The 16,759-nt window shown below is 46.5% G+C and overlaps 1 protein-coding gene across 3 annotated transcripts in view; it reads left to right on the top strand.

Moving 5' to 3' along the window:
* Positions 1-16,759, top strand: part of RPS6KA1 (ribosomal protein S6 kinase A1) — a 120,968-nt gene that overhangs the window by 88,016 nt on the left and 16,193 nt on the right. For all 3 annotated transcript variants that reach the window (XM_084815793.1, XM_084815796.1, XM_084815795.1), the window contains 11 exons: positions 1,662-1,768; positions 3,155-3,192; positions 3,363-3,505; positions 8,150-8,220; positions 8,832-8,920; positions 9,555-9,619; positions 10,381-10,483; positions 12,195-12,322; positions 13,424-13,549; positions 14,292-14,381; positions 15,092-15,250. In XM_084815793.1, the coding sequence (XP_084671919.1) occupies positions 1,662-1,768; positions 3,155-3,192; positions 3,363-3,505; positions 8,150-8,220; positions 8,832-8,920; positions 9,555-9,619; positions 10,381-10,483; positions 12,195-12,322; positions 13,424-13,549; positions 14,292-14,381; positions 15,092-15,250 (1,119 nt within the window). The remainder of the gene's footprint in view (positions 1-1,661; positions 1,769-3,154; positions 3,193-3,362; positions 3,506-8,149; positions 8,221-8,831; positions 8,921-9,554; positions 9,620-10,380; positions 10,484-12,194; positions 12,323-13,423; positions 13,550-14,291; positions 14,382-15,091; positions 15,251-16,759) is intronic.

Genomic DNA, 16,759 nt, shown 5'->3' with positions numbered 1-16,759 from the left:
CACTGCACAAAATTTGACAAGTCGCATCTCACCACTCATTTTTAAATAAGGAAAAGCTCCCAAGTTTATAGTCCTCAAAGTGTCAAAGATGAGGTTGAAAGATGCAGGACTGGCAGAAGACATTTTGCTGCCCTGAGGCAGCTCTACACGATCAAAGATCATCATGTAAGCCGCGCTGAGAACAATTTGTTATAAGGAGACTAATTTGCTGAGTGGATAATTAAGAGCACAGTCCTCTAAGTTCCGCCCTTGATTATTGTAAGCCTCCAAACTTGGAGGTTTGAGATCATCCAAATGTAGAGCAAGAGGTGTGGCAGTGGCAATCATCACCTCCTGTTCTGCATTTTAGATAGGTGGGCAAAAAAGCCCGCCTATCTAAAATACAGAACGGGAGGTGATGATTGCCAACTTCAGGGCTGCCTCTAGATTTTAGAACTATCCTATAAACAAATATATTTGAAAATGCGGGGCTTTATTATTCATCTGTTGTCATCAAAATGCACAGAACAGCAGAGCAAAAATGGCAGACCTTTGTCCCAAGGAGGTTACAATCTAAACTCAGAGTGGAGAGATTACAGGGGGAAAGGAGAGGTGAAGATAATCCTGTTTCCAGGCAGGTTAGGTCACTTCTGTATACAGACTGTCATGTTTTAAGACCGATAGGAGGATGGTGGCAGGACCTTTTGTCACAAAAACTGCAGCAATGCAGGAGGGTGGGTGTGTAATCATGGATCTGACAATATTGTTCCAGCTTGATTTATTCTGTGTGTTCAAGACCTGATTTGGTGGTAACTTTTTTTTGCCATTTCTTCCGCATCCATTCTTCTCAAAAATCCCATTTCTTGGATTCTGAGACTTAATTCAAAGTTACGGCATTCGAGGAAAAGGACTTTTGGAATGAGATAAGAAGCCTACTTTTTTCTCCCCAGAGTTCTATCTGTGACCAGCTATCTTTCTCTGCCAAACAGAGCAAAACGATTGCAAAACAGTAGTATGCTCTCTCTCTCTCACGCGCGCTCTCTCTCTCTCTCCTGTTGCACCATAGCTGCTTGAGCAAAGTGATTGGCTACCCTGGTGTGGTGATGGGAGAGGCTGGCAGGAAGTGTGGGGAGGCCTTGATGGGGTAACAGGAAACTGCTATGAGAACAAGGAAGCACGTGACATCAGGAGGACAACAACTGGAAAATCTTCTAATAAAGAAGATTCAAAATCGGTTCTCCCCCACACCCCTCCAGCTGCTTAGCAACTTCTCTGTATTGAAATGGATGCAATTACTAGAATGTGCTTGTAGAACTGAGGCAAGCAAGTAGGCTAGTTCTGTTTAATAAAGTGGAACAAAGATAGGGAAAAATCTGAGATCTGCATGTGCTCAAAACATTCACGCTGAGACTGGCTCCTGGGGCATAAGACAGAGTTCTGCAGAAATGCCATGTAACCCAGATTCTGCATATCTATGCATTTTCTAGCCCTTTCTTTGCATGGGCGGTGAGAAAGTCTAGAAACTTGCTTTTTAAAAAAGGCAAAAGGTGATTTTCAAGTTGCAGAATTTGGCCTGGAGTAACAGGTTGCTTGCTCAAGAGTCTCACAGATGCACAGTTTAGTCCTTGCCATTGCTTTCTGCATAGTGTGACCCCAGCTGGCTTACTCTCTGTTCTTCCCAGGTAATGTTCACTGAGGAAGATGTAAAGTTCTACCTGGCAGAGCTGGCACTGGGTCTTGGTCACTTGCATCGTCTGGGAATCGTATACCGGGACCTTAAACCAGAGAAGTATGCAGAGCCCAAAAGTTCCAGTCTCCTTTATGGGTGTCTGAGGGGGCTGACATGCAAATTGCCAATTGAGCCAGTAACGTGGATCGGGGTGAGCCCCCCCCCCCCCCATTAGGCTGCAGGGGCCACTAACTGTTCCAAATTAACAGAGTGCTGCCTGGGACACTTGGAGGGTGAAGGGACAATAGGGTGCAAAATCATGTACTACGTTGCCACATCTTTCTTTGGCCTTGCTCCCTGCTGCAGCCTGCCATGGTGCTCTGTCTCCTGTATGGCCAAGAGGCAGCTGAAATGCATTCCTGGGCCACAGGACCGGCCAGGTGAAGATAGAAGTGAATTGATGCTCCGTTCTGCTGCAAATGCCTTAAAGCGCTAGCTGTCCTCCTGCATGTTTGGAGAAACAATACTAGCTAATGCACAATATGGGACGCTGAGGTGGCCCATAACCTCACGTGCTGTTGTGCCCCACTGTCCCCTGTAAAGATCCCTGACCAGATCACAATAACTGGCAAGCCCTCTTGCTTGGTACCCTGCTGGTTAAGGTTTTGCCAGAGCTCCCTTTTCCTGAGAACTCTGTCAACATTTTTATTTTTTTATTATCTCATTTCCGTAACGCCCAATAGCCGAAGCTCTTTTGCCAATTCACAAAAAATACACACTACAATGCAAGGTAATAAAAACATAATATAAAATCTCTAACCTACAAAATTTAAAATACTTTAAACTGCTAAAACATTTCCACTAAGATACTGGACCTGATAGAAACAACTGATATAAATGTCCCTTCATATGCCATCAAATGCCTGGGAGTAGAGGACAGTCTTAACCTGGTACCAAAAAGATGACAGTGTTGGTGCCAGGCAGACCTTGGTGGGGAGCGCAGAGCGCATTCCATAATCAGGGGCCCACCACTGAGAAGGCCCTCCTGTTGCCACCTTCCAAACCTCCCTCGGAGGAGGCATTCAGAGGAAGGCCTCTGATACTGATCGTATCTCAAGCTTCCTTATACTGAGGAAGATCGTTAGTCCATCTAGTCCAGTGTTGTTTACGCTGACTGTCAGCAACAATCCAGGGTTTCAGGTAACGGTCTTTCGCATCACTTGCTACCAGATCCTTTTAACTGGAGATGCCAGTGATCAAACTTGGGGTCTACAAACCACGTGCTCTCTTGCTGAGTTATGCCCCCTTCCCTATGAGGCTTTGACATGGAATTAAAATCAGGCCAAGGGAAGTTACCTATCTTGATCTGTCTCTAGGAATGCAGTTGCATTCTGTCTTGCAAGCCAGAGTTCAGCCTCCCTTAATTGATGTGTATTCTGCTGGTATTCTAGCTATTTCATTCTAGCAGTTTCTGCACCTTATGTTCTCTGTCCCTTTTCCTCACAGCATTCTCCTGGATGACGAAGGACATATCAAACTCACAGGTATGGCCTCTATTGACGGTTGTTTGTTGTAGTTGCTGGTGTGTTGGTTGTTTCCTATACTACTTGGCAAAAGCCTGTCTCTTTGCCTTGTCCTTGTTAAGCAGATAATGGATTGTATACTCTCTTTTTTGTTGTTCTCTTCATTCCCTGTCTCCTTGCCCCTTTTGTAGACTTTGGTTTGAGCAAAGAAGCCATTGACCATGAGAAGAAGGCATATTCTTTCTGTGGGACCGTGGAGTACATGGCACCAGAAGTGGTGAATCGCCAAGGCCACACTCAGAGTGCTGACTGGTGGTCGTATGGGGTATTAATGGTACAGTTAATTTTTGTTGGTTTGTTTATGCTGCTCTCCAGTTTGGAAGCTCTAAGATAAAATAGAAATAGCCAAAACAACAAAGTTGTTGGGAACATGGGAAGCTGCCTTAGACTGACTCAGACCATTGATCCATCTAGACGCGAATTGTTGACACTGACTGGCAGCAACTCTTCAGAGTTTCCGGCAGGATTTTTTTCAAGCTCTAACTGGAGATGCCGGGCATTGAACCTGGGACCTTCTGCATGCAGAGCTCTACCACTGAGCCATGGCCCCATTCTATTATTGTATACGCCAGGGGTCCCCAGTGCTGTGCCTGCTGGCACCATGGTGCCTGGAGGGACCTCCAAAGATGTCCATGACTCTCTCCCCTCCCTGCCCCCTTTCAAAAAAATTGTTTAAAAAACCCTGGAAAATGATAGGGCCGTCCTCTTTCTCCTCTATCCTTGCTCTTTCTCCCCTTTTCTAGCCTCTATCCTTGCTCTTTCTCTCCCTTTCTAGCCTCTATCCTTGCCCTTTCTCCCCTTTTCTAGCCTCTATCCTTGCTCTTTCTCCCCTTTTCTAGCCTCTGTCCTTGCTCTTTCTCTCCCTTTCTAGCCTCTATCCTTGCCCTTTCTCCCCTTTTCTAGCCTCTATCCTTGCTCTTTCTCTCCCTTTCTAGCCTCTATCCTTGCTCTTTCTCCCCCTTTCTAGCCTCTATCCTTGCTCTTTCTCTCCCTTTCTAGCCTCTTGCCTTGCGCTTTCTCTCCCCTCTTCCCCTTTGCCTTGCTATTTCCCCCTCCCTCCCAGCCTCCAGCTTCACTATTTCTGTCCCCCCCACTTCTTTAGCTCACATTTGACTAGTCAAGCCCCCACAGCAGCCATTATGTGACCAGCCATATCCACTATGTGAGCCATTTTGTGATGGCAGCCACAGCAGTTTCTCAAATTCCCAAATGCGCTCACAGGTCCAAAAAGGTTGGGGACCCCCAGCATACGTTTTTGTGTACTACAACCCACTGCATGGTATGTAATCCAAAACAGCTTATGCCATAATACATTTGTTAGTCTTTAAGGTGACACAAGATTCCGTGTTGTTTTTGCTGCAACGAACTTAACACGGCTTCCCGTCTGGAAATAGAAATAGCCAGTGTCACACCAGGTTAAAACCACAAATCTAAAAAGGCCTGGGCAAATCAAAAGGTTTTTACTTTTGCCAAGTAGATATTATGTTCAGCACCATGCAATCCTCCATTTAGATAGAATTGCAGAGATGGGGTGTCACCACTGGCTTGGAACCCCACCCACCTCATTCCCAAAGGCGGTGGCATACAAGAAAGGGCATCCATCAGGGTGACCAAGCTATTTTGGTGGCAAACCAAGGCTGGAAACCAGATTGAAACGGATCCAGATAATCGGTGTCATTGCATGGGCAGCACCTGCTCAAGCACCTGGTCCAAATAGCACCTATCTGTGACTAGCCAAGAGTTGGGGAAATCATCGGGGTCTAGAGAGGTTTTTTACAGGCGTGGTCACACTACTTCCTCCTCCAAGGTGGTCAGGACACCTGCCTGCCATAAAGCGGCATCTGTAGGTCCCTGGACTTAGCCGGTCAACCCACTGCTGCTTGATGATATGAGCCAGGAGGGGTGAGGCTTGAACAAGCAGGTGGTAGGTCTGACCATGACAAAAGAATCAGAAAGAAATGCCCCACAACCAGATCACCATCCTTCTGCCCTGATGAGAATGCCAGATCCAGAGTGTGACCTCCAGTGTGTGTTGGGCAAGGGACATATTGGGACAGCCCTGTGGCGGTCATAAAGTCCTGACATGCCCCCAACTAGGCAGCTTCAGTGTGGATGTTGAAATCCCCAGGACAATCCTCCTCAGGGTCCTCAACACCGTGTCCAGGACCACTTCTGTCAACTCAGGCTGTTGGGCAGTGCTTTGAAACTCAGCTCTGGCTGGGTGAAAGCTACCTGTCACAGAAGTGACGATAGGTGTTGTTAGGTGAATCAGTGCCGCCATCTTGTGGCAATTACATTTAAATCCCATCTGGCCTTGCTGTGGACAACATGGGCTGAAAACAACAAGGCAAGGACTGGTGGCACAGATTTGTTTGGCATAAGCTGTCCTGGAGGAGAGGCCGCTTTATCAGATGCACACTGTGTTATCTGCAGTTGGCAGGGTGAGAGGGCAGGCAGCAATGGCTGGTGCTCCTTGGTGCCATCACTGCCCAGGCAGGAGAGTGATGATAAGTAGCAGCTGCCTATTGCTCCGAGTAGCAGTGGAGATGCCCCAGAAAGCCCAGTTCTCCGAACCACCCAGAAGAAAAGGGCAGGTGAGCTACAGCTGCTCCTTGTGGTTGCTTGCTCAGGCAAGTGGTGATAGCAGCAAGAAATGGCTGCCTGCCCTCTGGGTGGCTACTGGCAGTTCCTTGCAGCCACCTTCACTGCCCCCTAACCCACTTGGGCAGGCAAACGATTGGCCTTGGTGTGCTGCCGTCCACCCCCTTTCTCTGTGTAGCTGTGGGAGGAGGAGGCACATCCTCACTGCCACCCATGTTCAGGCAGTCATGACTGCCACTGTTGCTCCTTTGCAGTGGGTCAGGGCTGGGTTCTGGTGGGCCCTCTGGTTAACTGGGACCCCAGCAACTGCCCAGTAATGCCAGGCCCTGTTGAAGCTGATATACTTTTTGTGCCTATCAGATGTCTCCCAGATTTGCTTTTTGTGTTGGCTCGTTTTATCTACATTGTGTAGATAAAACACAAAGTAGATAAAGCTTTGTTTTATAAGATTTATAAGATGCTGCGTTATTTCACTGTTGACGTTACAAGCTATATTTTATGCCTGGCAGATGCTCTCTTTCAGCCCCCACCCTCCGATTTTGCCCCTGAATGAGACCCTTCCTTGCCAGGCAGAATGAACAGAATCCGCCTCTTTGAATAGCACATTGAGTGCCGGGGGGGGGTGTTCTTTTTCAAGTCGAGAAGACTCCTGTATCCCTACTCACAGCAACCCTATGAAGTTGGTTAGGCTGAGAGATAGCAACTGGCCCAAGATCCACTCAACGAGTTTCACACTGGCTCTCTAGACAATATTGTCAAGTTTGCTTGAGGGGTATAGCTCAACAATGGAGCACTTGACCACAAAACTAGTGGACCCTGGTTCAAATGCAGCTGCCTCTGAATCAGCAACACTATTGTAGGAGGAGAGCACACCACTCAGTGTTAGAGGACATTCTCTTATCAGGTCCCAGATTTACTCCCCAGTATCATCAAGTAAAGGATCTTGACATGCTGCAAGAAGCCGCCGCCGGAAACCTTGAAGCATCACTACCAGTCCCAGTGGACTATACTGAGCTAATGGACCAATGGTCAAACACTGCAAGGCTATTTCAGTGTGCATATTTCTTACACACACACACACACACACACACACACAGACTTAAAAAGAGGGACAGCAGTGGGAATCCCTATTCTAGAAAAGGGTGCCAGATCCTGGCACAGTTCAGACATCATATGAAACTATGGTCTGAGCTTCCGAATATAGATGGTGCGTTAGAGCTGCTTGTCTGCTTTTGTGTTGCATCTGTTTCACACTTCCCTGTTGGTAGTAAAGGGGTTTCTGAGGTAGAGCTACAGGAGTGACAAGTTTGTCAGTTCAGATATTGTGCCAAATCATCGTTGGCACAGCTATGGTTTCCAAAATAACTTCAAACCACAATTTCTGGTGTTTGGCTTGCTGGCTGATCACAATCCGTAGTTTGCTAATTCAGATATTCCTCCAAACCAAAAGTTAAGCTTCCTTTAAATATGGTTTGGCAGGCTGTATGAACTGAGCCACTGTGCTGGAGCCATGCATGTGTTTCTCTCTTTCTCCCTCTCTCTCTCTCTCTGGGTAATACTATTAAGTATTTGACATTGCTGAAACATGAAAATGGTCTGTTCTTAAGTTGAACCTAGTTAGCACCTTTGTGATTCTCAAATGTGCAACTTTGATCTAACCAACTTTAATATTTTTGTAATTCAAACCGAGATGGGTTATGAATTAGTTCATATTTTCTGTGTTTGTGTGGTCAGTATGGTTGGCATGATTAAGCAGATTAAGTAGAATGAAATTCACACTTTAATCTATAGGGGAAAATAGCACAAATTTGGGAATTGTTTGTGCAACTTTCTTGTTCGATAGCTGTTTGTTTTGCACAATTTTCCTGTTTGCGCAAAATGAACAGTGAGTGCAAATGCAAGAGACGTGCTGATATTCAGAGAATCGTGGCAAGCTGGAGCATCACTTGTTTGTCCATCCCTACCCAAGATCCACTTGATACACATGCTTCGAAGATACTTCAAAATCTCAGAATAAGAGAAAATTTTCATCCGAGTTTATAACTTCAGATTCATAGCTCCATGAGCAAATTACAAATTATTATGAGCCCAGGTCTCCCATCACTGCGACTTCTAGATCTTATATGTTGCCTTTTGATCTAACAGGGCCCTCAAGGAGGTTCACAATAAAATATAGGAAAGTACTAGCACTATAAAACAAAAACAAAAAAAAGCCTTACAACCTAATCACCAAGTAAAGCAGATAGAATAAAATATGTTCATTGAGAGTTGCTCCCTGATTCATACATATGATATTCTTGCTTGCTCTTCTTTGCAGTTTGAGATGCTGACAGGGGCCCTGCCATTCCAGGGGAAGGACCGGAAGGAGACTATGACACTCATTCTTAAGTAAGACCATGGGGCTTATCGACATACTGATCTGAAGAGGGTTTGCATTGTGCTAAACCTCTGGGCAGCAGCTAGTTTTCAGAAAGGGAGCAGGGATAGATACATTTTTATAAGATGCTTCTGTTCTATCTGCTGCATCTGTCTGGTTTTATTAAATTGAATTTTTTTCCTTTGGACTTTTATTGTACTTTATGTTTGGTTTGACTCACTGTTAGCTGAAGAGTGACATTTCAGTGTTTGTATAACCATAAATAAATAAATAAAATATGCCTTCGCCTCCATAAACCTTCTTTGCTGGACTGGACAATGAGTGGAGCAGATAGGATCACTTGAAGGCGAGGGGTATGAATTTGGTCCAGGGCCTGCCACTCGCTGATGTCCACTCTGCACTCCTTGGAAGTGTGCATGCCAGTGGAGGCATAGTTCTAAGTCCCTTTGCCATCTTTGTGCCATGGGAGCACTCTCTTTCCTTGAAACTGCACTATGCAAGGCGAAGTAACAGAGGGTGACAACATACTGGAGAGCCAGAGATGCTACAGTTCCTTTGCTTCTTTCTCAGTGACTCATGGCTGGTTGCACAGTTTTATTTTATTTATTTGCCTTTTGTTTAGAGCAAAGCTGGGCATGCCCCAGTTTCTGAGCAATGAAGCACAGAGTCTCTTGCGAGCCCTTTTCAAGAGGAACCCAGCCAACAGGTTAGGTAAGATATCCTTGCTTGCTTTGCATCTCGGCACATCTGCAGCACAAACACCACCATGGATGTGTGCTCAGATGCATGTTGGGTTTTCAGTAAGGATTGCTGTATAGCATAGCATTGCTAAAGTTTGACAAATGTTTTAAAACCCTACATGCAGTTAAACTGTTTTAGAATTTGGGGTGAGGGTGAGGGTGACATCAGCAACACGACAGCAGTCGAAGGGGCCCATCCACAAAGGAAGCTTCCCTCTTCCTAGTTCCTGCTTCAACACATAACTCGTGCCGTAACATTAGCAGTGCAGTATCATGTGACCCAGGACTGCTCAGATCCAGCAGAACTGCTTTTATGGAGAATGAGCCCTTCTCCTTGCTTTAGAGATTTCAAAAGCCTATGCTTGCAACCATATGGGCTAGGAAAGAGTACATGCACCTCCGTATTTGTTATTTTCTAAAATGAAGCTGAGATTCTCAAGAGGGAGAATCCAAGCACTCCAGTTAGTACAATTCTGCATTTGTGTGCGTGTGTGTGTGTTTTCTTCCCCTGTGTGTAGTTGTGGAGCACATGTAACCATGAGCACACTGGCTTGATCCTGTGTTGTATGTAGAAGTGATCCAAAATGGTGTATCTGGTCTTGCAGGGTCTGGCCCAGATGGTGCTGAAGAAATAAAGCGTCACCCTTTCTATTCCACCATTGACTGGAATGTGAGTGCTAACCTCTGTCCCTTGTTTAACACTTCAGTCCTGTAAGATCTTAAAATTTACATCAATAACTGGCAACAGTACAGGCACAGCTTCTGATTTGCTTGTGATGGAAGCAGGTCTGTGCATGTTGTTGTTTGTGGGAGAGGGAACCACCAGTCCCCAGAGTTCTGCAAATGGGTGGAGAAGAGGTGTGAGCCGGGGTCTTTATCTGATCTTTTTTTGAACCCAGCCAATGACTATCGTAGCTGTGGTCTAAATACATACCAGCCAATTTTAGGTTCAGCAAACCAGAATCTCAGAATGTGCAAAGTCTGCCAGTTAGTAGGACCCAATTAAACCTCTAGCCTAGTTCTTCGTGAGATGGCAAACCTTTGTCTGGACTGTAACGCTTTGGACTGCGGGTGGGGCTCACAAAATGAAATGCTCCCTTGTGCATAAACAATCCCTCCACATTGGAAAAAAAAGCCCTAGCATATTGGGGAGAAGACTAGAGTTCAAAAATTTCTCCTTGACAATTACTTTTTAAAAATGCTTTTGCATGAGGGAACATCCCACCCTGTGAGCCTCCACCTGAAACTCATAGTGGTACAGTCCAAACGCAGGTTTGCCTCCTCAGGGAGAACTAGGCCGGTGGCTGTGATTTTGCTCTGCTCTTTCCCCTTCTTAGTGCATCTGTTTCTCCATATTTCTGCGTGTTTTCCCTTATTTGTTAAAATGGGCTCAGCTGCCCCTTTCTTCTATATCATTGTTTTGCTTTGCAGAAGCTCTTTCGAAGAGAAATCAAGCCACCTTTCAAGCCCGCTGTGGGCCGGCCAGACGATACTTTTTACTTTGACAAAGAGTTTACCTCCCGCACACCTAAAGGTTTGTGATTTTGGAGTTTTGCAAAAGAAATAAATAAAAGAGTGCCTTAGAGTGCCCTGCTGATGTGATTGAGCTTAGCCTTGATGTCTGGACACCTTGTTCATGGGACAGAGATAGGCAGAAGGTAGATCTGCCTCTATTAGTACTGGTGTGGGGAACCTCCAGGCCAGGGGCCAAATCCAGACCTTTGGGGGTTCTCCAAACAGCCACTCCCCCTGGCCTCACCCCCTTTCCCCCAACCACCGATCTTTGAGCAGTTTTCTGGGTTTTGTGCAGTTTTTCCGCCATTCTAAAAGGGCATTCTTGAAATGCCTCTCCTAAGGCTTAGCTACTGGCAGTAAGAGAAAGCTCTTACTAAAACTTGCTGGTACTTTTGTTTTGTTTTTTTTGGCTCCGCACCCCTCTCCCACTTTGCCATTGGCCCTGCCCACCACTGGAATATGCCCCCCAAGAGCTTCCCCAGATCAAATTAGGCCTTTGTGCTGAAAGAGATTCCCACCCCTGTACTAGCTGTTCTCTAGCAGTAAAGAGCAGATCTCCCAGTTAACAACAATAGCCTTTCCCCAAATCCCTAAATTAGGATTTTAGAATCTCTGATCTGCAGTAACTTAGAAGTAAATTTAAATGTGTAAGTACATGTTATCCCAGTGTATGGCTCATGAGATACTTTAGATACTTGGCTTCATCCTCCAAGAAGCCTCAGGCTTCTAGTAAAAAACAAAGTAGATTCTGCAGCCATGACATCTGCCCATGTCTGTTATTGGACGTACAGTGACCCTTGGTTTTAAAACCATTATATTTATACCCAGTCAAATTGGAACTGTTTCCTGCAGTGAACACATTCTTGATCCTTGAGCACATTTTCTCTTGGAGGCTTGATGGACAAGTTTTGTTTTGTGCTTCTTGCCCAGCTGCCAGATTTGGAGTTCCCCGTATGCCCTCCCAATATGAAAAGCTTTCCTGTATGTCAGGAAGAAGGTTCTAGCCTAGCCTTCTCACACAGTGACCCGGTTCGCATGATCTTCAGTGCAGTTAACAACCACGGTGGCTCGTTAACCACACTGTGCATGCTAGTCACGTGCCAGCCCGATTTGCTTAATTACTCTCGCTGGCACGGCTTACCGTGTCATCTGAACCTAGCGAGGGTGCGTTGCTGCCCTGGTTAACAAACCACCCAGAACCCATGGGCTGTTTTCAGGAACTGCCCCAATGTGTCTGTATAGGGAGGCTTTATATGAAGGCAGCCATTCATTCATTCATTCATTCATTCAATCAATTTTTTCCCCTTCCCCCCCTCCACAGCCTGAAAATGTTACAGCCCAGCAAAAGCTGTACCATGTGAGTGCTGTGATCATTTGTTTTTGCTCCAAGGCCTTGTGTCAGGGGAATTGAAGGAAACCTTACTGCAAGGGTCGCGGGCCTGTGGCCCTCCAGATATTGTTGGACTCTCAACACCCATCCCCATCAGCCGGCATGGCCAACAGTCTGAGGTGATGGGTGTTGTCGTCCAGCAAAGTCTGGAGGGCCGCGGTTTCCGCAACCCTGCCCAACTGCCCCTGAATTGTACTCACTTGGTGGTTCTTACCTTGGCTCTGTCTTGCACTTTACAGAGCTGCCTTGATTTGGGGAAGGGAACGGCAGATGGTCAAGTGCTCACAAGCTGCTGCTTCCGTAGGATTCGTTCTCACCTTTTCTGCCTCTCTCGTTCCAGACTCCCCCGGAATTCCGCCTAGCACAGGGGCCCATCAGCTCTTCCGAGGATTCAGTTTTGTGGCCACTGGGCTGACAGAGGACGAGGAGGCCAAATCCACGCCCATGCCTTTGCATTCCGTGGTTCAGGTAAGAAGAGGAGTGCGGAGTGTCTGAGAAGCATTGCAAAAGCTGCAGTCCTCCCCTGCAGTTTGTGCTAGATCTGGGCTGAACTGAGGCTGTCTCCCAGACTTTAAAACTGGCTTCTCCTCCACCCCCCACCCATTTTTACTCATTCCCAAACCAAGCAACAGCCATCAAATGGTAGTTTATGGTTTGAAGGAGATACAAGCTTTTCATGGGCTAGAGGCAGCTTCAGCAGATGCAAGCGGTCTCTTTAAGTTGCTAGGTGTGCATGTCCCGATCCATGTATGAATCCATCTGTCAGGGGGCCCTAGCCGGCCTCTTTCAGTCTACTCTAGTAGCCAACTCCAGACACAGACAAAGGATTCTTTTCAAGGCTTTATTCCTTTTACAACTTAATAACTCTATCACCAGCGACTAAGCTATGAACAGCAGAGTGACCTATGCCCCGGGTTGGAAACAGTTGGTCCCCGTTTGAACGAGAATCACTTGCAGACCGTGAACTTATGGGCTAGGGAGAGTCCCTCCCCTTTTCTCTTGGGTCCTCTGGACGCGACCATTGCTTGCGCGCCAAACGGGCGCTATGCCTCCTTTCCGCGCCCTCCATAGCTCGACGCTCTTTGCGTCTGCGTCGAGCATCCAGCCAGCCCTCCTCCTGCGCTCTTTCACTCCCAGGACCGCTATCTATATCTGGAATGCTGGCAGGAGGAATCTCTGCCAGCTGCAGGGCCTGGGAGGGATGAGCGCGCTCCTCTCCCACAGACGGCTGTTCCTCCTCAGAATCAGAACTGCTCTGAGGTTCTGTGGGCTCAGTGTCCACCCTGACACCATCCAAGCTGATTGTATATCCTCCATGTAGACTCCTGCAAATTTTAAGATGCCTGTTTGTATCCAGCGAAGTCATCTGTAGCCCGCCACCCCCCACCCCCCACCTCAAAGCTGCTGTTTGTCCTGGCAGGAAAAATGTGCATACACAGGGGCCGCCGCTCTTTGAAAAGAGACGGAAATGGCTTCACGGACCCCTGTCGTCATGCATAGATAGCATGGGCCACTGTGGCAGGTTAAATTCTCCTTGTTCTGTTCCGCTTGTATTCACCCAACTTGTAGCAACTGCACGGCAAGAATCTCCAGTTTAACGACGGTTATGTGGTAAAGGAAGCCATTGGTGTGGGATCCTACTCGGTGTGCAAGCGCTGCGTTCACAAGGCAACAAGCACGGAATACGCTGTCAAGGTCAGAGCCTTTCTCCTTTGCTGTACCCATGCACAGTGGTGCCTTTAAAAAAAACAAACTTGATTAGTTAAAGGGAATTGTAATTTGAAGATGCAATTCATAGAGGGTGGGGATAAGGTTGGCATTCAGCACTTAGGAATGCCTCAGCCTTGTGACATTGAACCTCTGAGGCTCAGTGGCATTTGCTAGCCTTCCATTTGCACAACAGGATCCTGGGCCTGAGCTACTACAACACTGTAGTGGAGCAAGCTCAGAAATGATGACGACGATGGCGGCAGTTATATTCTTTAGATGTCTTTCTCAAAAAACACTCAAGGCGACTTATAGGAAATTAAAACATAAAAAATCTAAAAGAACGAAAAACAATTATCCACTCAAACGCCACTACCCCATAAAATAACTAAAACATCGGTGACAACCCTAAACAAGTCAACTGATGCATTAAAGAGCCCATCACATGCCTGGGAATAGAGGAAAGACTTAACCTGATCGTTTCAGTTCTCACCACTATCATGCATTTGTTAGGTAGCCTCTGACAATCTCTCTGTCTCTCTCTCTGTCTCTCTCTCTCTCTCTCACACACCTCAGTCCCCATCTGCAGTAAGAAGATAATACTGCCCTAACCTTGTTGGGATTGCTAGAAAGATTACCAGACGAATTCATAGGCAGCATTTTGAACAAACATGATGTAAATGCTAAATTGGTATTGCTTTATAATAATAAGTGATAATACTTTTTGCAGGTCATAGACAAGAGTAAGCGAGATCCCTCGGAGGAGATTGAGATACTCCTACGGTACGGACAGCACCCAAATATCATCACACTGAAGGATGTGAGTGTAATAGTAGAAGAGGATTAATCAGCTCCCATGTTTGTGGGGGAAAGAAGTGGAAACATAGGGCTTTGTTCACTGAATGGGGAGGAGGAAGGTCAGGAACTATATTTGTAGTTCATCTATACAAATATGTAGACAAGTTTCCCTTCTCTCCCTTTGTCAGTGCCTAGTTAGATCCACTTCCCTGCTACTGACTTTTTGCATAGTGAGGTCCTTGCAAGATCCACAGAATTTACACACCCACACACAAGCACGCTCTGACATTGCACTCCGATACATCTGTGAATTCCTCCTTTATTCCATCAGTAGAGAGCTTCTCCTTGCAATGGAAGAGTGTTGCTGAAGGTATGGAAGTAAGGAAGCAGCCATCTTCTGCAAAAGGGTTTGCACTTTAGCTACGGTGCGCTGGATTTGTTTACAGTGCTCTGTCAGCTTTGATCCAACAGAGCGTTGCCGGAGAGAAATGCAACAGTCTTGTTAGTTTCATGAACTGGCCATTTCACATGCCGAGCCCAACACTAGATTTTGTATGAGTGTGCTGTGTAAAAATGCTGTGGAACACACTTTGCCCAGTTTGCTACCCTTGAGCAGGCTGCCTGTGAGGATGGTATCTTGGATGTAAATGCCAATGTATATGCTTGTAAGTGGTCTCAGGAGTGTAGCTAAGTAGCTTCTTTCAAACCTGTTCACAAACATCCATTTGTCAGGTGTATGATGATGGCAAGCATGTTTACCTGGTGACTGAGTTAATGAGAGGAGGAGAGCTGCTGGATAGGATCCTCAAGCAGAAGTGTTTCTCTGAAAGGGAAGCCAGCTCTGTCCTACACACGATCTGCAAGACTGCGGAATACCTTCACTCCCAAGGGGTGAGTAGGAGATGCTGAGAAACGTGTTGAGCTTGGAGGTTCTTTTTCCTCCTTTTTCTGGCTACAAGGAGGTGGGTGTGACTCTTGGGGAAGCATTGATCTATGGCAGGGGTGCAGAACCTGAGTCCCAGGGGCCAAATCCATCCCTCTGGGAGGGTCCCCAGAAGGCCACACCCCATTCCACTGGCCCCACCTCCTTTCCCCCAACCACCAATCATTTGGTGGCTTCCCAGCTTTGGTACTATTTTCCCCTGTTCTAAGAGGTCGAAATGCCTCTCCCAAGGCTTAGTTACTGGCAGTGAGAGCTTTAAGTTAAAAGATGCTGGTATTTTGGCCCTGCCCCCTTTGGCCTTTAGCCTTACCCCCCTGGAATGGAGCCCCCAACAGCTTCTCCGAAATGGTTCTGCACCCCTGGTGTATATAAAGACAAACCCACATCTGAGTTACTATAAATCTGAATTCTAACACAAAACTTTCAAGGTGGCTAGTACAGCTGCACAAATACCTGGGCAAAGGCAACCTATCAATACTCATATTTTTGGCGGGGGGGGGGGAGGGGATGTGACATTTCTGCACTCAGGGGTGCAGCTAAGGCAAATGACCATCTGAGGAGTGGCAAGTGATGAGAGCATCAGGGCAGCAGAAGCAAACTCCATTTTATTCCTGAAAGTCATGATAGTGCTGTGATTTAAGTGAGTTTGAAACGTGAAATTTCACAGGCCCTGATTTTTTAATCAGGGTTGGCAAACAGTTTTGTTGTTGTTGCTCTAGCAGAACAGGAAGAAGAGAAATGTTAATTGTATGCTTCACAACTGGACATCTAAAACGTCCCCTTCTCCCCATTAAGCCTGGGCTATAAAATTACCTAGCTGCAGCACTATCTGTGCTTGGTATAGGTGCTCCTGTGCAATATACTTACCTGTAGCAAAATCGCATCATGTGGCATGTACAGATACATTAGTCTGCTTCCTTGGAAGCTGTTAAGACCACGTTTCAAGTTTTAATGGATTTTTATCCCACCCTTCAAATAAAATTTACCAGGGCAGATTACATACAATAAATACAATAAAATACGTCACTTGAGAACAATGTAATAAGAAGAAAGTTTGAAACAGCTACGTAAAAGCAGCATATACCCTAATCCTCTTAAAAGTCCTGGGGGAATAAAAAGGTCAACACCTGACCACGTAGAAGGATTGTCTAGGTACCAGGCTAGCCCCTCGCGGGGGGGGGGGAGTATTCCACAGACAAGGTTACCACCACCAAGAAGGGGTTCACCCCAGTTGCCAGCCACTGTACCTCCTTCAGCAGGGGTACCTGAAGGAAACCCTCCAACTAAGAAGGGCGGGGTTCAAGCATTTTCAGACCACAATACATGGCTAATGGGGGCTGTAAGCATTGTGGCAGGTCACAAGTTATGCAGGCCTGCCATGGGGTGGTGGGCTCCAACTTTGCCAGAGTCAACTTACTGTTTACCTAGGTTTTACTGTCCAAATTTTAAGGTCAGCG

Source organism: Heloderma suspectum, chromosome 10, assembly GCF_057233095.1.
Source record: "Heloderma suspectum isolate Gila_16-S chromosome 10, 16-S_ref, whole genome shotgun sequence".
Lineage (NCBI taxonomy): Eukaryota > Metazoa > Chordata > Lepidosauria > Squamata > Helodermatidae > Heloderma > Heloderma suspectum.
This window is presented reverse-complemented; position numbering and strand designations above follow the sequence as displayed.